The sequence below is a fragment of the Lampetra fluviatilis genome, chromosome 31, assembly GCF_964198595.1.
Source record: "Lampetra fluviatilis chromosome 31, kcLamFluv1.1, whole genome shotgun sequence".
Taxonomy (NCBI): Eukaryota; Metazoa; Chordata; class Hyperoartia; order Petromyzontiformes; family Petromyzontidae; genus Lampetra; species Lampetra fluviatilis.
In genome coordinates, this window is record NC_136305.1 from 2,833,699 (window position 1) to 2,858,015 (window position 24,317).

Below are 24,317 nucleotides of genomic sequence, written 5' to 3' on the forward strand. Positions count from 1 at the left end.
TTACGTGAACGAATTTACACAAATTCGCCTATTTTCTCATTGAAAATAGGCAAATATCAAAATATCCCTGTCTTGGTCACAAAGGCAACATTTGTGGGGAATAATAGCCATTTTCTGTAAATAACACTTACTACATTACCCAGGAACACATTTTTGTTACACTGATATTCACTTCATTGCTGTAACTTTATTTTATTTGCTTTGCTTTTGTAATTGTGATGACACCGATGATCACTCTTGCAAACGAGACTCATCCCTCTGGTCTCTCAAGTTCCCACCTGGTTCAGCTAAATAAAACTTGAAATGTCTCTGTTCATAAATGTAATGTTACTTGTGAATTCAGGCGACAGTACAGTGCCTCATTTAACCCCACCACATGGGCAAGGTTTTGATGGGGCCAAGTTGAGCCTCACCAAGATTGGTGCCGATCGTTCACACAGCTGATAATGGTGAAGCGGTGGCGCTATGGTGAGCGCACCGCACGGAGAACCCGTGCGTGGGCCTGAGTCTTGTTGCAGGCCAAGGCTAACATCAGTGACGAGCGATTCCTGGACACCGGTGCTGCACTGATCCACACGGTGACATGTGGTCAAACGACCCCCACGGTTGACGAGGCATGACAAGGCCTCCATCAAAAGCAGCGGACTGACACAAGACTGAAAAGTATTACGTTAATTATTTCCTACAGTTACAGAACATTCACACACACACAACACAAACACGTGCAGACCTTCAAACAATTTGGCTGCACACATTTAAACCAGCGGCCGCTCCAAACATGCATAGAATTCCTCAATCGATGGGAATCAATGTATTGCCAATATCCAATGTGCAAGAGTGACTATGTAATTGTAAAATTCACGGCTCCAATTGGAAGAGCTCGGCACAGCAGACCACCAGCTCAAAAGAGCTCTGAACGCGTGTGGCCATTTTGTGATTATGATCGCCAAGAGGATGCAGTGAAACAACACAAGGCACAACTGAAGACCGGTTTCAGACTCATTAGGACTCAATTTAACGCGTAGGCTTTCGCGACCAATATCATCCATAACAGGTTTTTTGGGTTAGATCGCGTAAATATGTGTCGTGAAACCCGCCATCAGCCAACACAGCCACTTAGTAATTACTGCTGGATGAAGCTAGTTGTAATTACTGGCGAAACGTTGTACTCATATTGTAAATGTTGTGGCTTTGCACTCCAACACACCGGTGTGCTGTACTAGTAATGAATTGGCATGTTCTGTTAACGTGACAAACCTTACTAATTGGCTGTGTTGGGTGGTGGCGCGTTTAACGACACAGTTATATATTTACATGATCTAACCCAAAAAAACCTGTATTATGGATCATTAGGACTCATCAGTAGAGTAGAGTCGTCAATGTTCGCTGCTGCCATATGCCTCTGGGAGCCCCGTATACGTAAAGGGCTGTGACCTTTACACTTTGGGGAGACCCCCTTGGCAGTTCCCTAAAGACAACAATCATTCAATACTGTAAGTTAAGAGAAAGCACGTTGCAAGGGAAAAATGTGTGCAGGCTGGAAAGAGCCAGATTTAACAAAGATCCACCGTACAGCCTTCACCAGACTGTTGGGGCAAGTGCTGTTAGCGAGCATTTATGAAGGCCGGCACGGCACACGAGGGAGTGGGTGGCCAGCACCACGACCCGGCCTCTTTTCTCTCCCCAGTGGCAATATTTAGGCATCCTGACCAGGTACTCAATTGAGGCTGAGTCGACCTAGGGAAGGCACAGGATCGGTTCAGATAACTGTCACGAGTGTTGGACGTGAGCGGTAATCGAACTCGGGTCGCCGGGTTCGATGCGCAGCGCGCTAACCATTACACGACCGCTCCCCACACATATAGACACACACGCACGCGCAACACAAAGGTGTTCACTGCGTGCACAGCGGCTCTCGGCTTCATCCAGGGGATGCAAACTGTGCGAGCGGTGCACCACGACTCTGGCGGCGGCGGGCTACACACAAACGCCGGCGTGTCACCAACGAGCAGCAGCGATACAAGTCACGCAGCCCGACGCTCGCGAACATGCGCGTGGACACGCGTGGACACACGTGGACACACTGACCAGCCGACACCTATTTTTAATCGCTTACGTTGCTGTCCCCCAACCCCCTCAGCCCCCAGAAGAAAAAACACACTAGAAGAATCAGGAGTCAGCTTACACGAGGATTGAGTCTCTCAGAAAGTAATAAAAGGGAGGATGGAGCCAGCATTCCAAAGAGGGGATCGTCGGGCAATAAAACACGGCCAGAGGGCAGCATCGCGAGCGGGGAGAACTTTGAGACGCAGCATCAGAGATGGATCAACCGCGTGGTGGCCGATCCTTTCCGACGAACGACGACATTATTAAAGTCACGGACGCAAGGAGGAATTTGCCAAACGGTGAAAAAAGCAGGACCCTCTGCCCCTGCCCCCCTGCCTCCCCTCCTGTAAACGGGGTCGAGAGACTCAGGTGAGCGCAATGGTTGTGAATAAGTTCGCACATTAAAGGGGAAAATTGGTCAAAGGGCACGACGCAGGACCCCCGTCCTGTAAACGGGGTCGAGAGAACTGGGTGAGGCAATCGTCGAAGTTAAACGTGGAGGAATCCTGCACAAACTGGGCAGTGGTGGGGTTTATGCTGAAAAATATCAAATGTTTGATGTAGGGAGAACGGCTCTGAAAGCAGCAATCAATGGGTTCCGATCACCGCTTGCTTCAAAGAGAAAAACGCGGCAGCGCTTGAACAGCATGAGGGGAGAGGGGGAAGGCGGGCAGGGTGGAGGGAAAGCTAAAATGCGAAATGGAAGGAAGCCAAATGACACACGCGTGTACACACGAGCACGCATGCATGCGCGTGCACACACAGCGGATAGCTTAACCGCATAGCCATTCACCCAGCAGAGCCGCAGTGGCACCCCCCCCTCACCAACCACCACCACTCCCGCCCCAGCAGAAAAGCACTGCAACCAAACCCCATCCCCACCACAGCCACCTCGCAACCACCCCCCCACCCACCAGCCACATCTACCCCTGTGCATGTGAATGCCACATGGCATGTCAGGAATGTGAAGGCAAGTACAAGCAAGGGGTTAGTTGGGGTGGTGGTGGGGTGGTGTTTGGTTGGTGGTGGGGTGGTGGTGATGGTGGGGTAGTGGTGGGGTGGTGTTTGGTTGGTGGTGGGGTGGTGTTTGGTTGGTGGTGGGGTGGTGGTGGGGTGGTGGTGGGGTGCGGGTGGAGTGGTGGCGATGGTGGGGGGGGGTGGTGGTCGGGATATTGGGGTTGGGATACAGAGGGGAAGTTGCGGATGGAAAAATCAGTGAAAAGCAAAAGGGCGAAAAGTGTGGAAGTGTAGAAATACCACCGAGGGCCACGGCATGGGTGACAGTCTACTAACATGTGGTGTAATAATAATGACAAGAATTATATCAACCCTCAGGAAAGGCCTCACCGAATCTCAAGACATTTTTTTGGAAGGTCCCACTCCATTGCCATGTTTTTTCCAGAAGAAACTCGGGAAAAAAACCCATCACGCAATCGCGAGGCGGTAACTCCCAAAGCACCACGCAGATAGATTCAAAAGAATCCACTGTTTTCGCAGGTATCTCCTGGCAACCTCGCAGCCCAGGCCTACAATAAGACGATATTCCCAATCTTTCCAGACACTGCAAGACCACGTAGCCCACAATGAGTACAACGTATAGCCAAGCCCGGCCACACAGACACTTACAACCCAACACAACGAGTCCGAGAGACCAAGTGTTTTTTCGTCACGTTATATATGTACTTTTCTGCACGGTACATAGCCAACCGTGCTAATCGGAGGTGCGGGGGAAGGACAACAAACTAAACACAAAAAGCGGTTCTAAACAAATTAGTTTTCAATCCAGCTGATTTTGAAGTGCATAGCTCCAGTGGCTTCCTAATATCGGAAGAGCATTCCAGATGACCGCAGAAGCGCATCTGAAAAATTATACAACTGTGCCATCAGCATCACTTGCATTTCCAACATTCACGGAAAACAGAAGAGAGTCAGAGAACAGTTTCTGGAAGCTGATAAAAATAATAACTTACATTTAATTGTAAGGCGCTTTCCACGAATGTTTCAAGGCACCTTGTAAGAAAAAGGAAAGGCCAAATGACACGGAGAATTAAGAAGATGTTTTAAGACGAGACTTAAATGTATCCACATAATCGGATAAACGAATTTCCAAAGGTAGGGAATTACATAACCATGGTGCAGCCACAGCAGATGCCCGCTCACTCCGGGAACGCAGCCGGGATCGAGGTACGCGCAGAAGGGCGGAGTCTGCAGATGTCACAGAACTACTTGTGAGGTTTCTTACAAGTGCCTCTTACCGACACTTGGTGGTGCAGCTTCTCACATGCCCCGCTACGAGCTGGTGTTCGGCACACGGCACTCAAAGAAATATTTTTTTATAGTTCCCATTGTGAGAATGTGCAAAATGAGGCGAAAAGAACATTTTAAATGGTGTGTTGTTTTTTTGTGTGGCCATTGGTGACCGGTATCAGACCATCAACTTGCTAATATTTGACAACTCAGTTGAAATCACGGTGGCTGAAACCCAAATTCAAACCTGAGACACTCACCATGTGCCAAGCGAGTGATATATGATCTGATCTGACACGATATTAGCCTCTTCAGCCATGCGGCCACCTCCGGCTCAGGGGCGTTTATTCATCTGTACACAGCAGCAGCGACAATAGCAGCAGCGACAATAGCAGCAGCAACAATAGCAACAGTGACGGGTGGCGGAAATAGCAGCAGCAGCAATAAACAGCCAATCGCTACCACTATGTGGCAGTAACATAACTGACATCAATAATAGAGGTTTTGGGTTAGATCGCGTAAATATATAAATATGTCGTTAAAACCCGCCACCACCCGACACAGCTAACTAGTAAGGGTTGTCACGTAAACAGAACGTGCAAATTCGTCACTAGTAGAGCACACCGGTGTGTTGGAGAGCCAAGCCACAACATTTACATTCTGACGTCGTACTCAGAGCCAAGCCACAACATTTACAATCTGACATAGTACTCCGATTGGAAATGTTGTGGCTTGGCTCTCCAACACACCGGCGTGCTGTGCTAGTGACGAATTGGCATGTTCCGTTTACGTGACAACCCTTAACAGTTGGCTGTGTCAGGTGGCGGCGGGTTTTAACGACACATTTTTTTTCACGCGATCTAACCCAAAAACCTCTATGGATGATATTGGTCGTGAAAGCTTACGTGTTAAAATCACTGACATCACTGCGGTTTGATGTACTACGATGCCATGCAGAGTGCCGAAGGCTTACTGACACAAGGGGTCACGGGGCCAAGGGCCTGCACCAGGTGTTATGTTTTCGATTGCAAGCCAGGGCATGAAACACAGAAACAAAGACCATCCCCCCAATGGGCTCCATGACCAACCTAACAACGGCTCAAACCGAAAAGCTGAAATTTACCAATCTAGTAACCGGGCTTCGCTCAACTTTGCATTGGCTTTAGCATCACACTCCACGACAGGTGAATTACTTGGTTCATGATTGTTGAAGTTGTATATTTGTATTTAGTGCGAGACATAAAGCAATGTACAATTCCAGGTTGATTGTCCCCTATGAGTGGACATCTGTGAAAAAGAGGTTTATAGCTCATCGGATTCCTCCAGTACAAATATTCGGATTGAAACAAATCAACCTATTTTTGGTGGCACAAACACACTGTTTGGGTTGTTATTGTTTTCTGGTTATAAGCATAGACTCGACTACATCTGTGCCAAGTTTCAGCTTTCTATCCCTTGTAGAATGTCAATTCACATCAGTCACTCTCTCGGTCAAGAACAGATATATGTATGACAGCTGGCACCTGTTGGCAGTCGACAATGTATATCATTTATATCCAACACGCGAGTACGAAGCATTCTGCTTTATAGTTGAAGGATATTCCTACGCTGAGAACGTTCGTCACTACAGGCAGAACACTTTCCTCCGCCCCTCTAACTCTTAAGGGTGCTGTGGTGGCAAGACGTGAACTACCTCGCCTGGTATACAGGAGGTCGTGGGTTTGATCCCGACCCTGACACCTGTATATTTGGAGTTTGCATGTCTCTTCCCCCGTGGTCATGTGGATTTTTCTCCGCGTCTTCCGTTTTTTTACCTCCACATTTAGAATCACGCATTTAAAAAATTTGGCTGGTATAAATTTCCCGATGATAAGCCACTTCATTGAACTATCATTTTTTACCAGGTCTCTTCTGCAAAGCAAGCGACATAGCTCAGTGGGCATTACCTGGTAAAGTTAAAATAACATTTAAAATTCCTCCTCTACACTGCCCCAATGGCTCGGAAGAGAGAAAGCACCCACGGTTAACCCCACCACCAACCGGTTTAACTTCGGTGTCCACATTTATTTTGATAAATGGGTGCAACGAAATATGGCCGAGGTTTACATGACCTAACAGGATCCGAGGCAGGTACCACTGGACATGGCTTCCAAGGGGTTGTTCGCTAAAGGCATTGAACAAGCACAGTGGCCCTTGATTTAACGGGGATGTTTCACCATCAGACAAGAGCGCTGACACTCCAGCATAAAGCTCGAGAGGACGTGGCAGAATGGACATCAGCTGGGCAAGCAACATCAAAGAATGCGAGTAAGGAGGAAGAGACAGAACAGGGGGTCACGGGGGTTGGAAGTGCAGAATCAGTGTTGGTGCTGGCCCCATTAGAGTCACAAATCATAAATTATAATGGTGCCCCCCCCCCCCCCCATTCGATGTATAAACTCCTCGTGAGAAGACGGAAGACGTAGAGCTTGAGATAGAGAAGTTTTGAGAAAATATAGATTTGGACAACAGAGGTGCTGAGATGAGAGAAGAGAGCTCCAGACAAAATAAGAAATCCCTGATGAGCCCCGTATAGCCTTCACGGACGGTGCTGGCCCCTCGCAATAACACACGTGGACTGAACCACGCCCGGCCGCCTTTGTCTCCCCAGTGCTGATGTTTACACGCCACACCAGGTTCTCATTTGAGTCCGAGACAAAATAAGAGAGACCCAGCACTGCTTTAGATAATCGTCTCTGGTGTTGGCCGTGAGCGGGAAGTGAACTCCGCACACGCGCACGCGGCATTTGCCGGCGTTTAGGAAGTCTGCGCCATAACCACTTCCTCGCCAACAGCACGTACGTCCGATTCATGGAATAAATGTTCCAGTTCCAGCCGATGTGTGTCTCAAACAGCCAACAACCAAGGCCGAGAGGCAAACCAGTGAAAAACACCGGCGCATGCATACGTGGGTGCCCCCAGTAGGTCGTAAAACTATTACAGCGTAAAGTTCACTTGGTGCATCTTGCCATGAATAAACAAGAATACATTCCAGCCCTTTTGTCAGTTCATCGCTGAATCGAGGCCTCTGTACGCCGTGTGTCAGTCACGAGGTTCGTTGGAACATACTTCACGATGCCCGGTCGGTGCCATTTGTGGAGGTGGGGGAGGGGGCCAGGGATGGTCCAGACATCACTTGCCGCCACAGATGTTAGCCCTGGCCATGAATCAAACCAAGGTCACGACCGGGTTCAAAGCGCAGCACAGCGACTGCATGCACTGCCACTGCTGTCCCCATTCCCCGTATGACATATACAAACAACGTACAACACGCGCATGTGTTTCTTACAATTGCCGAGTAGGTGCTTTTTGCAACAACAACAAAAATTACGCTGTGAATGGTCCACCGACGCCGTCAAATCGCTCAAGGTGCTCCCCGAGCACGACCCTCCCAGCGGCCGCACGTTGCATCCGAAGGTGGCATCATTCTCAGGTCCGTCGACCAACAAACGGGACTCACCTCTCCAACCTGGGCCACCCTGGCAATTTCATCGCGGCAGTCGGATCGTTTGTGTGGACTTCACGGCCGAGGTTTCTTCGTGGCGCTCAGTCAGCGATATCGGTCGGTCGGTCACGAGCGCCTCCGCCGCCGTCGTTCCCAACCTCGAGCCATCTCCTCCAAGGCGGCGGCGCGCGCAATCTCACTCGAGAGATCGCGACACTTCGCCGACGCTCGTGCGGGGAGCAGCAGTGGGCCGACCCTACCGGGCGGTGTCAACGAGGCCGTCGATTAACGCCGCTCACACCGACTTCGGCGGCGCTCGTTAATTCACCTGCAGTTGCCGCGGTCGCAACGCCACCGTCCGTTAGCACCTCGGCCAGCCGAGCGTCGGTGCGTTTACGCGAGCGCGGAGGCTTCCGCGCCCCGTCGCTACGCGGTTCTGCCTCCATCGCTACGTAGTCCCTGTGTTGCTGCGCATTCTGTCCACCGCTACGCGGTCCACGAGTCGTTGCGCAGTCCGCATTTCACTGATTGCAGGCTTGTGGCTCCATCGCTACGCAGTCCGGCTCTATGTCCCCACGCAGTCCGTATGTCGTGGTCGGTGTCGCCACGCGGTCCAAATCTACGTCATCGCGTGCTCTGCAGTCCGCGCGGCTGTCGCTCTGCAGTCCGAGTTCAACTACGCAGTCTCTCACCATCGCCATGCAGTCCGCGTGCCTGTCGCCACGCAGCCCCGCAGCCACGATGGCTGCGCAGCCCGGTGCTAGTGGCCGTCCGCGAGCGAGCGCCCTCGCCGCAGCCGCAAATCGAGCTGTCCTCATGGCAGCGCGGCAAGCGAACGACAAACGGGACGGCGAAGACGACGGTGGCGGCCGCGATGCTGAAAATCGACATGGAAATCGGCGTCGCTCCGAGAAGCAGCTCGTCCTCGGCCAAGCTCCCGACGATGGTGGTGGCAGCGGCACCGGTGCAGGCGGCAGATCCGGGCGCACGTTCCCCCTGCGTGCGCTGGCGCTCTCGCGTCGCCACGACCCTCGGAGCGCAGGAGACGCCCGCCGAGGACGGCAGGGCTGTGGCTGCCGCTGCTGCCGCCGCTGCTGCCGCCGCTGCTGCCACCACCGCCGCAGCCCAGGTTCCAATTATCCCGTCCCGGCGCACGATGCTCGCGCGCTCCGTCGGTCTGAGCTCCATCGCGCCGGAGGTGCGTCCCACCAGCCGCTCGCTCAACTTGCCTCGCTGCGTGCGCGACACGCGGTTTTTATCGAAAGCGCAGCGGTGGCAGTCGTGTTGGTACGGGGTCCGTTTCGCTCTGTCCGGTCGGCTCGACGCAACGGTACGCCGTTATTCGTTCTTTTCTCAAGATTCGAGCCGTTGTCACTTTTATTTGGCACCAACGTTATTCCAAAGCCGGGGCGCTTGCTTCAGCTCATCTCCCTCTCCGTCTCTTGCTCTCTCCCTCTTCTCTCTCTACCTCGGTCTCTCTCTCTCCCCCCGTGTCCTCACTCCACCTCTCCGCGTCTCTCTCTCCCGCCCCCTCTCTCTCGCTTGGGCTCAGCAACGGTCGCACACGCTGGGCTTTTTGGCCGAGTGCCAGCTCTTATAGCACAGCCCACCACCTCTCTCCACGCCCCCCCCCTTCCGAGCCTCCAGCCTCCTCCACAACCCACGAGCCGCAGCAAGGGGCCGCCCCCCTCATGCTCTCCCACAGCCGCCACCCCCCCCAACATCATCTCCACCATCCGCAAGCCCCTGCGCCCCCCTCCCCGCGAACGCATCTCTCCCCCCCCCCAATCCGAAACGCAACACGCAAGCAAATAAATGTGCATGCGAGTTCATGGCCAAGCGCTCCCCTCCAATACATTACGCTCATCATCATCTGCTTCAAAATCGGAGATGTTTACTATGAATCCGGCCGCCGAGGCATAATGACTCAACAGTGCTGATTTGCTCAACAGACATCTCCGCTGAGTCTCGTCTGGTGGCTGTGTGCGGTAACAATGGGGGGAATGCCTAAAAGTAAATGGCGCTAGCAGGGCATTGCACACGGATGCAGAGGCTTGCTCACACGAGGATAGCTGCCTCTGCCCGGCCGTCCAGTGAAAGACAACACAAAGATAGCCATATGCACTGTTGGGGCGAGTGCTGTTAGCGAACACCTATGAAAGCCGGCTGACCTTGGAGCCGACCTAGGGGAGAGGCCCGGCACCAATTCGGACAATCGCCACCGACGTTGGCCATGATCAGGAATGTAACTGGGATCACCGGTGTCGTAAGGCAGTGCGCTAACCACTGCGCTACAGCTTCACCCAGTTCAAAGACACACACACGCACAAACGTGCACTCACACGCTGCTCGTGGCATTTGCGCGGGAGCTTTCGCGTTGGGAATTGCATCGCTGACGTTGGAGGTAATGTTGGAGCGAAGGTGACCTCATCTAACCCCCCCGCTACCCCTCCCAACCCAGACCCTAAAGCGCAATCCACACGGAGGGACCGTGGGTTTCCCGTGACGAGCGAGCGGTGCACTGGACCGGCGACGGTTCACCTAACAAGGCTCAGAAACACCAGCGTCTGATCGGCCTGGAAAGCCAGCCAAATAGGCTGTGCCAAACACAAAACATTGAGGTCGAGTATCAACTAGTAACGATCACACAGACCGATGCATGGCACCGAGAAAATTCACAATCGAGCGGCAGGTTGGCGCAGCGGTAACACATGTGCCTCGCAGGAAGAGGTAGCTGGGTTTCATTACTGATTCGGGCGTAATTTCTGCGTGGAGTTTGTATGCTGTCTGCCTGTTCTGCACGGGGGTTTCCTCCGGGTTCTCTGGTTTCCTCCCGTAATTAGATGAACGTTACGTGACGGGCATTGGCCAAACCTCCCCATGCTGAAAAATATGTTCACAATTACAGTAAAACCTTGGATTGCAAGTAACTTGGTCTGTGAGTGTTTTGCAAGACGAGCAAACATTTTAAATAAATATTAATTTGATAAACGAGCGAGGTCTTGCAATACGAGTAGTACGTGTATACGCTGTGTCTGCCGAGCGTCACGTGATCACAACTGATATACGAGTGCTTTGATATGCGAGTGCTGTGATATACGAGTGCTTAGATATGCGAGTGCTTTGAATTACAAACACGTTTCCGGAACAAATTATGCTCGCAATCCAAGGTTTTACTGTACCTCAATTGGGATTGCATGGGGCAACATCACCGCCCTACTGGGAAAACTTGGCAAGGGCCACCTGAAAAAGTGACTGGAGACTCAGCGAGGCTCTCCTCGGTGATCACAGGAACAATAAATCAAGCTCCACGGGCTCCACGGGGTCACATTCAAATTCAGGGCGGTTCCGTAATTTCGGACGCACGTTTCATACACTAAAATGTGAGTTATCGTTAGAGTAATCACACAGTACCTCTTTTTACTAACTAGCTGAAATTTGATTTCGTACAGAGCCATTCAAACAAGGCTTCACATCGCTTCACATAAAATCACCAAAAGCTTAATAACACATCGTTAATGACAAAAACTGAAAGAAAAAACCATGAATTTTTTTTTAAACCTTCACGAATTAACCGATTAAGAGATTTAAAAAATTATACATTAAAATCAAGGTATGTGAAAAGTAAAAGACTCGACCGAATGTTCTGGGGAAGAGAGTTTTCCACAGCGTTTTACAACCAATTGTGGCAGCGAATCAAATTGAAATAATTTTTTCCACGCTTATCGGAAAGGGAAAAACGCTCAGAAGATAACGCGCTGGTGTCAGACGTACTCGGATGCACTGGGGTTTTGACCACACCAGGACGGTGACGCTGCATTCAGTTTTGTGTAGTTTCAAAACTGTTCAATTATACCATAAATAAGCAATACGGTACATTCTAAACCTATACGGTATATATAATAGCCTTCAAACGGCACCAATGACATGTGAACGTGTATTATTAGGATTCCATTTTTTTTACTGTGAGGTTGTGTATTTGTGCAACTTCCTTTCAGCCGAAAGCTCATGTTTTTTATGTGCTTTGGTCATTTGACTCTTCCAGAGTCAGTGGTGGAAATGTCACATTCCTATGCCAGGGACTAGAGCGCCACTGTACCAAGTGGTGCCCAATATATCAACATTATTGTTGATTACATTGGTTATGGTCATGATGTAGATGTTGGTGACGATCGACGATGATCAGCGACCGATGATGGTGGTCCGAGTCAACCCTGGCTGAGATTCGAACTCATGTCCTTACAAATGGGAGCCCCCTGTTGATTTTGCCCACTGAACTATAGCTGACACTTGACATGTGGTTTCATGAAATATGGTACAAATTCACAGGGCTTTGAAAAATAGTTGCACGCACCTAAATGAAGCCTCTCCAGATACATTCTTGACCAATCACATATCAGCCTACAAGAGCACATGATTCATGAGAACCAATGAAAACGTCCACGTGATCACAAAAGCTCGCTTGCGATTGATGAATTCTCTCCATTTCCTTTTTTTTTACATAATACAGCTAGCTGTTGTTCGTTTTTGTTTTCTTCTCTCCAACGCAAATTCACGTCACAACCCACCAGGTCCCCATCGCTCACGGGCATCGAGAGCGATACTCCTCGCAGTGATCAGAGACGGAATGCGATCGCAGCGCGTGGCAGAAAAGCAGTGTGGACATTATTTCCGAGAGCTCCATTATGTCAACAAGTCCAAGTGGGTTATTCTTTACCACCAGTGACAATGGGGCATCATCATCGTTGACCAAAGCACCAACATTTAAATCCCATGCAGCGGAAGTGCAGCCAACTTAGGGGACTGTACCAACGCCAACGAACACATGGCCAAGTTTATACAAAAGGTCCGACATGAATTATAAGCTGGGTGACTGCGTCTGCGAACAAAATCTGTCAATGTACACGTAACTCCGTCTCTCAGCATCAAGGAGGGCGGCCAAGTGTGGCCCAAATGCCACAAAACATAGCAGAAAGTTCCTTAAAAAAACTTCGTGAAATTTAGTAACTAACATTTTTTTTTGCATTATTCTCATTCTGTATTTTCAAGACTCTGGCCAAACATCCCAGTGGATCCCACCTGAAAATGGGTGTCGAAACTCAGCGCGTAAATAATTGACTTAATTATAAATCGTCGATATTATTAAATCAAGTGAAATTATATATTTTAACATGTTTCATAACATGTTTCAATGATTGAATTAAAAAATATATTTAATAGATCTTCATGTCATAATAATGACTTTAAATATATGTGCCAACAAGCATTAAACGGAGGATTTCTAAACCAAACCGCAACCACTGCAGCAATTATAAAGACGCAAACGAGAGAGTAGCTGTATTTTAAATAAGGAAACTAAGGCAAAAATCCCTTGGCTACAACAAAAGTTTTAATTGAATGGAAAAAAAGGACATAATAAATGTGAGCTTATAATTTCCTTTCGCATAAACTGTGAATCGCTCAGGTGATAGGGATGCCATGAGGTTATGGGGTTAAAATCTCAGACATGGTCAGCCGAACTGAATGATGATCATCAACTTCATCAAAATGATACTCACCAATAACATCATCGTATAGCAATGGTGGGTACAAGTAATCCGTTGATTTTTTAATTAAGTGATAGTCTTGTGGTAAGACTTGTCCCATCCAAGAGAACATAGAATTCCCACTACTGCAAGTAAAACATGAGTATTTCCTTCCACGCATGTGAGCATGGGAACGCTCTTGCTGTGTTAAGATAAAGGCTATAACGGTGATGCAGTCGTTTTGCCGAAAGCTCTATCAATAAAGCCAGCGTCCCTAGTTTGATTCCCAACCACGGCTAATATCATTGGTGAATGATATCTGAACCGGTTTGATGGTCCTCTCCGTCCGTTCACCAAAACCCGCATTGACAAGGCGAAGGATGCTCTAAACCAGGGGTCCCCAACCAACAGGTCACGGACCGGTACCGGTCCGTGGCCTGTTCGGAACCTGGCCGCACAGCAGCAGGTGAGTGGCGAGTCTGCTCGTGGCCCGCCCCCATTGTTTTATTTATCACTTCCGTCCGTGCTTCTTTCCCGCCCTGAGCACTTGTCTCGGTCACAGTTTTGGTAAGCCCACAAGCTGCTAACCCCTAGCCACCATGAGTAAAAAACAAACGTCGCTGGAGAGCTTCTTTGAAAAGGGAGAAAGACCCAGTGATGAACCCCCGCCCACCCCGGTCCGTGAAAAAATTGTCCTCCACGAAACCGGTCCCTGGTGCCAAAAAGGTTGGGGACCGCTGCTCTAAACAATCCCAATTACCGACAGGGCATGAGTAGTCCCTTCATCCAGTAGTGGCTTGACAAATGACTCCAAATTCATTATAATTATCGCCGAGCTTTTTGGACATTGAACAAAATATCAAAAAAATCCACCAGCTTGGAGCGAGCACGATGCATGCCAGATTTCCGCCAGAACGCTCGTGAGGGTGCGCATTAAACCCCCGCTGCCAAACACCAACACGGCTCCACCATTGATCACTGGCCAACGCTAGGGCCCCTTCTCTTACTGCGACTCAATTTAAAAAATGGGGGGGGGGCACCAACGCCAAGAACGCTGCGTTTCTCTCGAGAACGTTATGTGTTCCCACCAAGAGGGAGATCCCAGTGTACAGTGTTGCGAGCACCTAGCAAGAAGGCATCCCGTCTCATTCAACAGCACCGCTCACACCACCACAATCCTCACAGGCCACCCCTAACCACCCACTCCACCCCTAACCACCCACGCACACATCCTACCTCCCCAAACCCACCCAGAATCTCCACCACTTCCCCCCCCACCCCCTAATTGCTACTACCTCTCATCACCCTCCCACCAAAATCTCTCCCCCGCCTTCCTCTTCCCATTCCCAACTCTCCCTGTCTCCCCCACCACCACCACCAACCTCCATTGAGTAGAGGGGGAGAAAGGGGGCGTCACCCGGGCCAGGACAGCCTCCAGTTCCAGCTGCCAAAACCGGCTGGAACTGGATAGAAAGCTGCATCAGAGAAGGAATGGGGATTGCGGGGGGGGGGGATGTGTGGGGGGGATGTGTGGGGGGGGGGGGCATTGTGTGGGGGGGATGTGTGGGGGGGGGGATGTGTGGGGGGGGGGATGTGTGTGGGGGGGGATGTGTGGGGGGGGGATGTGTGTGGGGGGGATGTGTGTGGGGGGGGATGTGTGTGTGGGGGGGATGTATGAGGGGGGGGATGTGTGGGTGGGGGGGATGTGTGGGTGGGTGGGAGATGGGTGGATGTTGGGGGTGTGTGTGTGGAGGGGTGCGTTGGTGATTGTGTGCAGAGGGAGGGTAGTAGGTGGTTGTGTGTTGATTGTGTGTGTAGGGGGGGTGCTTGTGTGGGTGATTGTGTGGAGAGGGTGGGGTGAGTGATTGGGTAGATGGGGAGGGGTATGTGTATGTTGTGTGTAGAGGGGGGGGGTACTGTGGGGAGCGGTAGTGTAGCAGTTCGCGCTGCGCTACAAACCCGGCGACTCGAGTTCGATTCCCGCTCACGGCCAACACCGGTGACTCGGTCGTGGGCCTGCCCTAGGTCGACTCCGCCTCAAATGAGTGCCTGGTGTGGTGTAAACATCACCACTAGGCCGGACATGGTATTGGCCACCCACCCCCTCGTGTGTCATTCCGGCCTTCATAGGTGCTCGCTTAAGTGTGTTCAGGCTATACGGGGGGGACCTTTGTCTTTGTACGGTAGGTGGTTGAGTGATTGTGTGGGTGGTGGGGGGGGGGGTATGCGAGGTGGTTCGAGGACCTCCGATTATCATGGTTGGCTACGTACGGTGCGAAAGAAGTTCAACATTAAACGTATATGCTCCCCAGATCAGCACTCCATCGGCAGCGCGATGGAGCACCGATCTGATGGCATCACACACGACCCCCTTGGCTTCGGTGTTTCATGGTGGCCGCTGCAGTCGTGGTGGTGCTGCTGGTGGTGGTTTTCGCTTGATTTTACTAAAAAAATAGTTTTTACTGCCGTTGCATTTATTTCTTTTTAGTGAAATTCACAAAACATCCCCTCTCATATGCGTTTCTCCTGCAGCTCCAGATTCCTCCCACAAGGCAAACGAACAATAATGTAAATGACCAAACTGGCACTCCAGTTCACGAAAAGACCCTTCTGGAAGGGTTGAGACCCGGTGAGGTTTTCCTCGGTAAAAAAATAAATGTCATTCCTATTGTTGAATATCTTCTATTAAACATTCGGCACCTCAAGCTTCTTTGGCAGGGCAATGTAATTTTTATCCTTTTTTTTAAACAAAAACCTAAATGAGATTGTTTTCTTTCAGAAATCAAATTACATTGAAACTGGCAGAGTCGTTCGCGTAATGCGTTTAATCTGACGACCCAAGATTGATTGCTGAAGAGGTTCTTGCACCTCCATCCACCACCACTTTTCCTTCACCAACCAACGTGGACCAGCGTGGTGAAGTATGGTTACACAAACCCCATAATCAACAGCGTGGGGAGGGCCTACACAATTGTGGACTGACAATAAGCATAACGATTACTGCAGAGGATTATCAATTATTTTTACACTGAAATAAGAAAAAAATATTATGGATCTGAGTGCCAAATTCATGTGTAAATTGAAAGGCAGTTTATACCAATATTTAGCTGTACAATTGCCAAATTCTGATTCTTTTTGAGCATCAGATCAATATCAGAACGTACCTTTAAAATAACACAACACACACCGTTAGAGTGCATGAATGGGATATTTCAAACAACCTTGTATTCATTCACATGCAGAATGCAGCCGGAAAAAAATAATCTGAGTAAAAAATAGAGATTGAAATATGCGGAAAGACTGCTGTCCAAAGGACACGGGAGCAGGGGAAGACAGAAATCCAGGTGGGATAGGCGCAGTGGTGAAAGTCCTACACGATTCGTGATTAAGAGATTGAGTGCAGCGGTGATACTGGCTGGAGAAATAACCGGAGTGGAAATTCATAGGGCGCCATGACCTGAATGAAGGGACAGACAACGATGATGATGTCACAAACGTGTTATGCCAGGATATTGTTGACTTATTTCGCTTAAATAATCATACAATTTATATTTTCATACTTAAGACCAAATGCATTTTTTCGCATTGAAAATGCATTGTTTCTCAGGCCAATAAGACATGTTGAACTGCTTTGAACACTGACTGTGCTTTCCAAGTAAGCAGATGTAAACGAAATTGTGAATGCATTACTGCGTGCGAAAAGGTCGGATTTATAAATGTCTGTATAAAAATCACGGTTACACTGTGCGCAAGATACTGCACTGGGTGCGAGCGGTTAACTGGTCACGGTGGTTGGATATGCGACGGTGAACTGTACCCCAAAATACATTTCCAGTAAAAAACACACACAAGTTAAACAGCAGCTTTTAAATCATATATTATTGATCAATTCCCATTATGATCTCAATAAAAGATTAAGTAGGTGACTTAAAAGACTAACACCGAACTCTACATTGTTTTTGTTAAACGCTATCACCCACAGCAGGTAGAATTGAGGCAAACTTGAGCACCAACAGGAGATGGCAGTGTTGGGCGCTATCCCCTCATATGCAAGGGTTTTCTCTAGACACTCCCATTTTCTCCCACATGAAGACCAACACTCATGAATGGATTTGGCCAAACATTCAAAACCATAGTAGGACCCCTCCTGAGATGTTTGCACGTAGTCATTTTAGGATGTTTCTTGTTCATGTTTTTGTTTGTTGCGGTTGCACCCGATTCAAGAGCCGAATGGCTCACAGGGCTATACCAAATAAATGAAACTGAAAACTGAAAAAAATATATAATCTTGAGTCTCTGAAGCTTTGCTGGGTAAATAATTGGCATTATTGTTATTACAGTATTATCAGTAACAGTATAGAAAATGTCAGCCCTTTGTCAATCCCATGCTGGATGACAGACTTGCCCCCACCGTGTCAGTCATGCTCGTTTGACCATACTTCACCACATCAGTCAGCACAGGTTGGCGATCGGGTGGCAATCAAAACCATTCGAGATATCACTCGTCCGCTGATGTTAGCCGTGGCAGGGATTCAAACCCATGTTTTCGGATTCACAACACAGTGCGCAAAACACTTCACAGTCTTGACAAAAACATGACGGTAGCCGCATTTGCCAAAGTGCCCTTTCTTTCCTGCTCCCTTGTGTTTTTGAAAAGAAAACCCTCGTTATATAACGAAATGAGAAAAGGTGGCTCTTGACAAAACTGCTGCAAGGCACAGACGGGCGCATGGACAATGAAATCAAGATCATCGTTTAAGTGCAACACTCGACACCGCGAGTCGTCGTCGTGCCAGCGCCGTGACCGCCGTCAAACTACTGCGTCAGAAACAAAACGAGCAAAGGGAAGGACTGCGGTCTTGGCCGACGGTGTTGTCACTTGGAAGTAACAAGACACAAAAAGTGTGTGCTGCTCACAAACAGCAGGAAGGCACACAGCTCCCATGATGTCTTGCATGCACATCACGTGACCAACAACATCGCGTGTACAATCCTCAGCCTTAGTATAAGCCACCAACTCAGCGGGAGCTGAACGTGTAGCCTCGTTATTGTTTAGGCGTTATTGCGGATATTGTTGACCTTGTCCGTTATTGAGAATGCACGCTTGCATCCCCATGTACCTGCAAGCAAACGCATCCATGAAGCTTCAATATATTCAAAGTAAATATATTTTCGTCACGAATTTCAATCGTGCTATCAGTCACACCAACAACAAAAAAAAGTCCATGTGGGATTCCCTTAGTCGGCAGTCACATGTCAATCAATGGCCCCGGAAGATTACTCAGCAACAGGAGATCACGAGCATTTTTGCTCAGCCTCTCCGAGCCAGCACGGACAGAGGTCGAATAGTGAGTGTCCAGCCGCATGTGAATCGTCTGAAACTTTATTCGTCTAAGCCTGATGACCGGACTGACACCGTCAACTCTCTGTGTACGAGAACCCAGTTTCATCACGGTTGGCTGCCCAGATTCAAACCCAGGAACTCGGCAGCGTTGGCTCGCCGCTCCGACACAACCATTGAAGCCCTGTTAGCCACCGGGCCATCTCTATACACATCCTCTATACCCAACAATTCATGATGGCACAGTGATTCTAAAACCAATATCACATTTTGAAGTAATTACTCTACTAACAAGGTTTTTATTTTTGCATTGTTTAAATGCCTGGACGGCCACCGTAAACAAACAGCACCAACACGAAACGAGATTGATCCCAAGCGAAGATGGCAGTACGGAAACGACAGACGATAAATCCACTAAGCATTTAAGAAAAAACGAGATGCGCTGGAGTAATAAACCCGCCACTTAATAACGGCGCTTCCTCTTCTCTGCATTCCCATCTCGGCATCATCGTAAAAAAAAAACCAAGCGCGTTCATTCATCTAAAAAGGCGTGTGGTCCCCGAGCTTATTTGAATGTCAACCGAGCCCGCTTGCCCGACGCCGCCATCACTGCTGTGATCCCATCAGCATGACATAACGCAAACTCCGCTGAAAAAGAACTAAACTAGGCATTCACCCCTCCCCTTGTGTTTTTTATTAATCATCGCTGCTGAGTGCAGGCCCCAAAATGCCTAACAGCACCATTGAAGGGCATAGCACATAAATAGATTCCAGTCACTCAACCCATTCATGGATGAAGGCCTCCCCATGTCATATTTATCAGGTTTGGGGTTTTTGTTTTACCATACCTCACCACGCTGGTCAATGCGAGATGGAAGAGCAGCGAAGGCTGGACCAGCTCTGACATAATTTGCCACTGATGTTAGCTGTTGCTGGGATAGAACTTGGGTTGCAAGAGTAAAAAAAAAATGGGAAAAGAGATGATTGGAGGGCATTCCAACATAGAGCAGTGCGTGGGAAGAAGCAGAAAGACAAGTGTTGTGACCTGCAGTTGTAAGGTGCTTGAACACAGTACGGATGAGAAGAAACAGTCAGTGTTTGGTAGACAGAGTCCTCAACATGGGCGAAGGAATCAATGAGTGACGTTCACGGAACTGTATCCATGGCAGTCGCGATGCAGACCATCCCAATATCAGAATGCAAGGCGTACCACACTGCAGTGGTGTCGCTGGTGTTGCTGCACTATGTTGCTTGCAAGACACGTACAGCATCATCCATTCTAATCAAGTGGCGGTGGGGCTGGCCACCGTGGAGATGGAGCGATGAGGTAAGCTCACATGCAGCAGTGAGATGGATCGCAGCATCGTGAAAGCGTGAGGGCAGATGATCGAATGGGGAGGACTTCATCCAGTAGTGTACAGACCACGGCTGCTGCTGATGACGATGGCCAGTAAATGTTAAGAAAAACCCAGCAACCTTTGTGTCTCCCGACAATAATGGTACATATTAAAAAGACAAAGATCCTCCGTATAGACTTAACAGACCCTAGGGGCAAGTGCTGCTAGCGAGCACCTATTAAGGCCGGCACGGCACGAGGGGATGGGTGGCCAACACCACGGGCCTTTGTCTGCCTAGTGCAGGGGTCGGCAACCTACGGCTCCGGAGCCGCATGCGGCTCTTTACGGGTTTGCTTCTTGACGATATGTACGTATGTACAGTATGTACTCAGATGCATTGCGGCTCTTGAAATACTGAATTTTGTACCGAATTGGAAAGAAATGGCTCTTCTTGTTATTTTGGTTGCCGACCCCTGGCCTAGTGGAAATGTTTACACACCGTACCAGATACTCATTTGAGGCTGAGTCGAACTAGGGGAGGCCAAGGACCGGTTCAGATATTCGTCACTGGTGTCGGCCGTGAGCGGGAATCGAACCTGGGTCACCAGGTTCATAGCGCAGCACACCAACCACTACAATTCCGCTCCCACACAGCACCAAGCAATCATTTTCAGGCCAAGTCGAGACAACAGTGGCCCACATTGTTGAAGTGCATTGTGGCCAGGAATCCAAGGCACGTCACCACCATCACAGCACAGAGTGGGAAACACTATGAGATCACTCCACACATCACACATCTTAGTCAAGTCATTGCCTGGACAAATGAGCACTGAGGCGGTGGTGATCATCTCCTGTTTACAGCCCTGAGCTCATGGTGGAAATTCCACATTCCCATTAGGGGGTTAGTCTATCCATAGGTCAACCCCTTTTGAATTCCCCACCAAAGTGGTACTTTGTTTTATCGACCACAGAAGGATGATAGGACGAGTCAACCCCCAACCAGGATTTGAACCTGCAACATTCCCAACTGAGAGCCGCTGAGCCACCCGGCCATGAGAAAAATATACAGTGGTGTAAAAACATCGGGACGTACATACGTGCGTGCGCATGCGATGCTGCATTCGTGTCACATGATGCGTTCATTAATCTGTCAAATTATTTCGCCATTGAATATAGTTCTGACAATCCCAATGGTGGACAAACTATTGTGGACAAACCATCGTGCAGCAGAATGTACAAGAGGGTTTGAGATTATATTTTATTTACGGGCGTATGCACATGCCCCCGTAGAATTGAGCTGGGGTTCATTAACATTAATCGATGCACACGCGCATGTTAATGTCCCACCAGGCGCACAAGGACAGTGGGCTCTGATGTGACGATTAAAACCAAAATTTCACATGACCGCTGCCCCCCCCCCCATCTCTGCCACCACCATGCACAGGATCTTGGTTAGATACCTACATCTCAAAGGTACCAGTGGTTTTAAAAAAATTAAAAATCACAATTCCAGAGCTTTTCGCAAAAATCGCAGTTACACGCACGTGGTCCTACTGCCAATGCAACGCACGTGTTCAGTCATTACGCAGTTTTACATAATGCACGCAGCTACACTGACGCACGTCGTTTTAAGCATTACAGAATCTTGCGTGTTGCGTAGAACACATTTAAATGTATGCGCATTTACGCGTTTGCTGACGCTTTTGTATACGCGTGCACGGCGGAGGGTGGCCTAAAGCTTTCTTACTCTGAATTGCTGCCCCAGCATTGCAACGTTTCCCCCATTCTGAGGCCCCATCTGTATCGTATGTGGCATTAAAAACAAGTGTATTAACGCGAGGTGTAAATCCATCAAACGTTCGCGGTTTCTCTCCATACTTTGCAATGGCACAGCATACACATTTTTGTAACTGGCACTCACAAATATACACGATTAATATCATGCACATGTGCAGCCTTTTTTCAATCCACTGCTGGATGAAGGGCCTCCAATTATATCCAAGCATAGATATAAATTCAGTGTATTAATATCTTGCACTGTGTATACAGTATATATACGTATTTCGCAGGCACCATTTTCAGTGTATGTATCTGGAGCTCATATCGTGTCATATAGAATTACGGTGCCGTCATTTGACAACGATTGCATTCAAATCGTGGCAGATGTCTGTTGCAAAAATGCAGCACAATTTTGGAAATTGTATATCAGGACGTGCGTTCTGCCGTCTTCCGACAATGAATGTGCGGTTTGCACAATCGTTAAATCTGCTTCCTTGGGCAAGGCACTTCGTCGTTTCCTCGAACCGAACGGAGGTTTTTTCTTAGACATGATTTCTATTGTTTTTCAATTAAGCCAATTATGCAAATTAGTCATTTCCATTGTATTTCAATTAAGTCATTATTGAAAACTGGCACCATTGTTTTATTACGCCCGCTGTTTATTTTAAGAGGCTCCGTCAGGCACGCACAACACCACGGCAGCAGTCCATCTCTCAGATGGTTCTTCATTACGTTCTTAACTTTTGACCTTTTCTCAAAAAACCACGGCGTCACCGTCATTTTTTTTGGTAGGAGGAGGGGGGGGTTCACCAGACAGACCTTGAGAATTTGGCTCAAATTGGTAACAAAAATATTCCAACTCGCCGCCTGCTTAGCAACGTACAAGCACCAGGACCGCAGGCAGGTCTGCGTGAGATTGCGACTTTCATCGCTGACCCCCTGACCTCAAAAGCAACCTCTGCAGGCACAGCATGGCTGACACGGCCCCTTGATTGTGCGGTGACAACTCTAATGTCACAGGTGCAGGCTGGGCCCTCCAGTGAGGCGGTGCGATGCAAAATCTCTGTTCCCTTTTAAACAGCCATCACTTGTACACTGGAACACACAATCGGTTTATAAATCAAGTCCAGCCATTCTCAATCCACAAATGAACTAAGGCCTGGAAATAACATGCAAATGTGTGCTGCTCACCAGTAGCAGGATGGCAGACTCCCAACCATATGCCTTTCCATGCATGTCATGTGACCACCATATTGCATGTACAATACTCTCTCAGCCATGTGAAAGGCCTCCCCATGCATGTTGGTTCTTTCACCGTACTTCGCCACGCTGGTCACTGCAGATTGGTGAAGTGGGAGGGCAGAGCCAGTTTGATGGCACTTGCCACTGATGCTAGCCATGGCAGGAAATCAAACTCAGGGTTGCAAAGCACAGCACATAACCACTGTACAACCACTGCTCGACCACTGGTATTCTATTGCATTCTATAAATGTAGAAGCCTCAGTTTTCAGTGTTTAATTAAATACAAAGTAGTCGTGTCTTTCAATTCAGCACTGCAGTCATCCCAAAATTATTGTTATTCTATAATGATCAAAATATGTCACTGCACAACAGGCAGTGTAACATTCCGTACATGCATCAATTGTGTAAATCAATGTGTGTGTGTGCAGGGAATGGATGTGCAGTGGCTAGCACTTTGCATTATAAACCAGACGACCTGAATTAGATTCCCGACTATGGCTAATATCAGCGGCGAGCGATATCAGAAAGAGATCCTGGGCCTCCTCTAGGTCGACTCAGCCTTAATAACCTGGTGTGGTATGTCAACGGCAGCATTGGGCAGACGAATGTGGTCGTGCGTGGTGCTGCCCTGCCTACACCATTCTGGACTCAATACAGTGAGTGCATGGGTGCACACTCCAACAGCACTTTCCACATCAGTCTAAATGGCGACGCGGGGAGGACATTTGTCTTACTCTTTGCATTGGTATACTACAGTACATCAGAAAATGTTACCTTGATCATTTGGCCGACTGGCCTTCTTACAAGAGCACAAAAATATCTCTTCGACGTTGTACCGCGGCGTTGTTCAGCACAACGTCCAATGTTTCATTCGATGCACTGATAGAGCTTCACCAGGAAATTAATTCAGCGCTGGGAATGAAACGTCGGCCGTCGTCTCCGAACAATACGCAGTAACAACCCACAAAAACACATCGGAGAGAGCTTTGCAGCACAACCGCAAAACCCACGCCGTCGTCACACACAAATGTGATTTAAACCAAGACTGCCTTGAGGACACGAGTCGTGGTTTTGTTTTACATTACGTGCTATTCATTGTAGCTGTGTACATTTCAGTATACAGTCAAGAGCAATGCACATATTGTTCATGTGTTGTGTTTATTCCTAGCGCCCCAGTGTCCATTCCCCTGCCTTAATGGCCATGTACACCCTGGGCTTCATTTCAGCCAGGTCAACAACCTGGGAACATATGTCT

At 48.8% G+C, this 24,317-nt stretch overlaps 1 protein-coding gene across 3 annotated transcripts in view; it reads right to left on the reverse strand.

Annotated features, from left to right (window-relative positions):
• LOC144943445 (insulin-like growth factor 2 mRNA-binding protein 1) overlaps positions 1-24,317 on the reverse strand; it is a 61,976-nt gene that overhangs the window by 16,801 nt on the left and 20,858 nt on the right. The window contains exon 1 of one of the 3 annotated variants that reach the window (XM_078870866.1): positions 7,853-8,587. The exons of the other annotated variants lie outside the window; for them this stretch is intronic. Coding sequence (XP_078726992.1) covers positions 7,853-7,884 — 32 coding nt within the window. The 5' untranslated portion in view covers positions 7,885-8,587. Of the gene's footprint in view, positions 1-7,852; positions 8,588-24,317 lie in introns of those variants that run through there. 3 annotated transcript variants of the gene reach the window in all.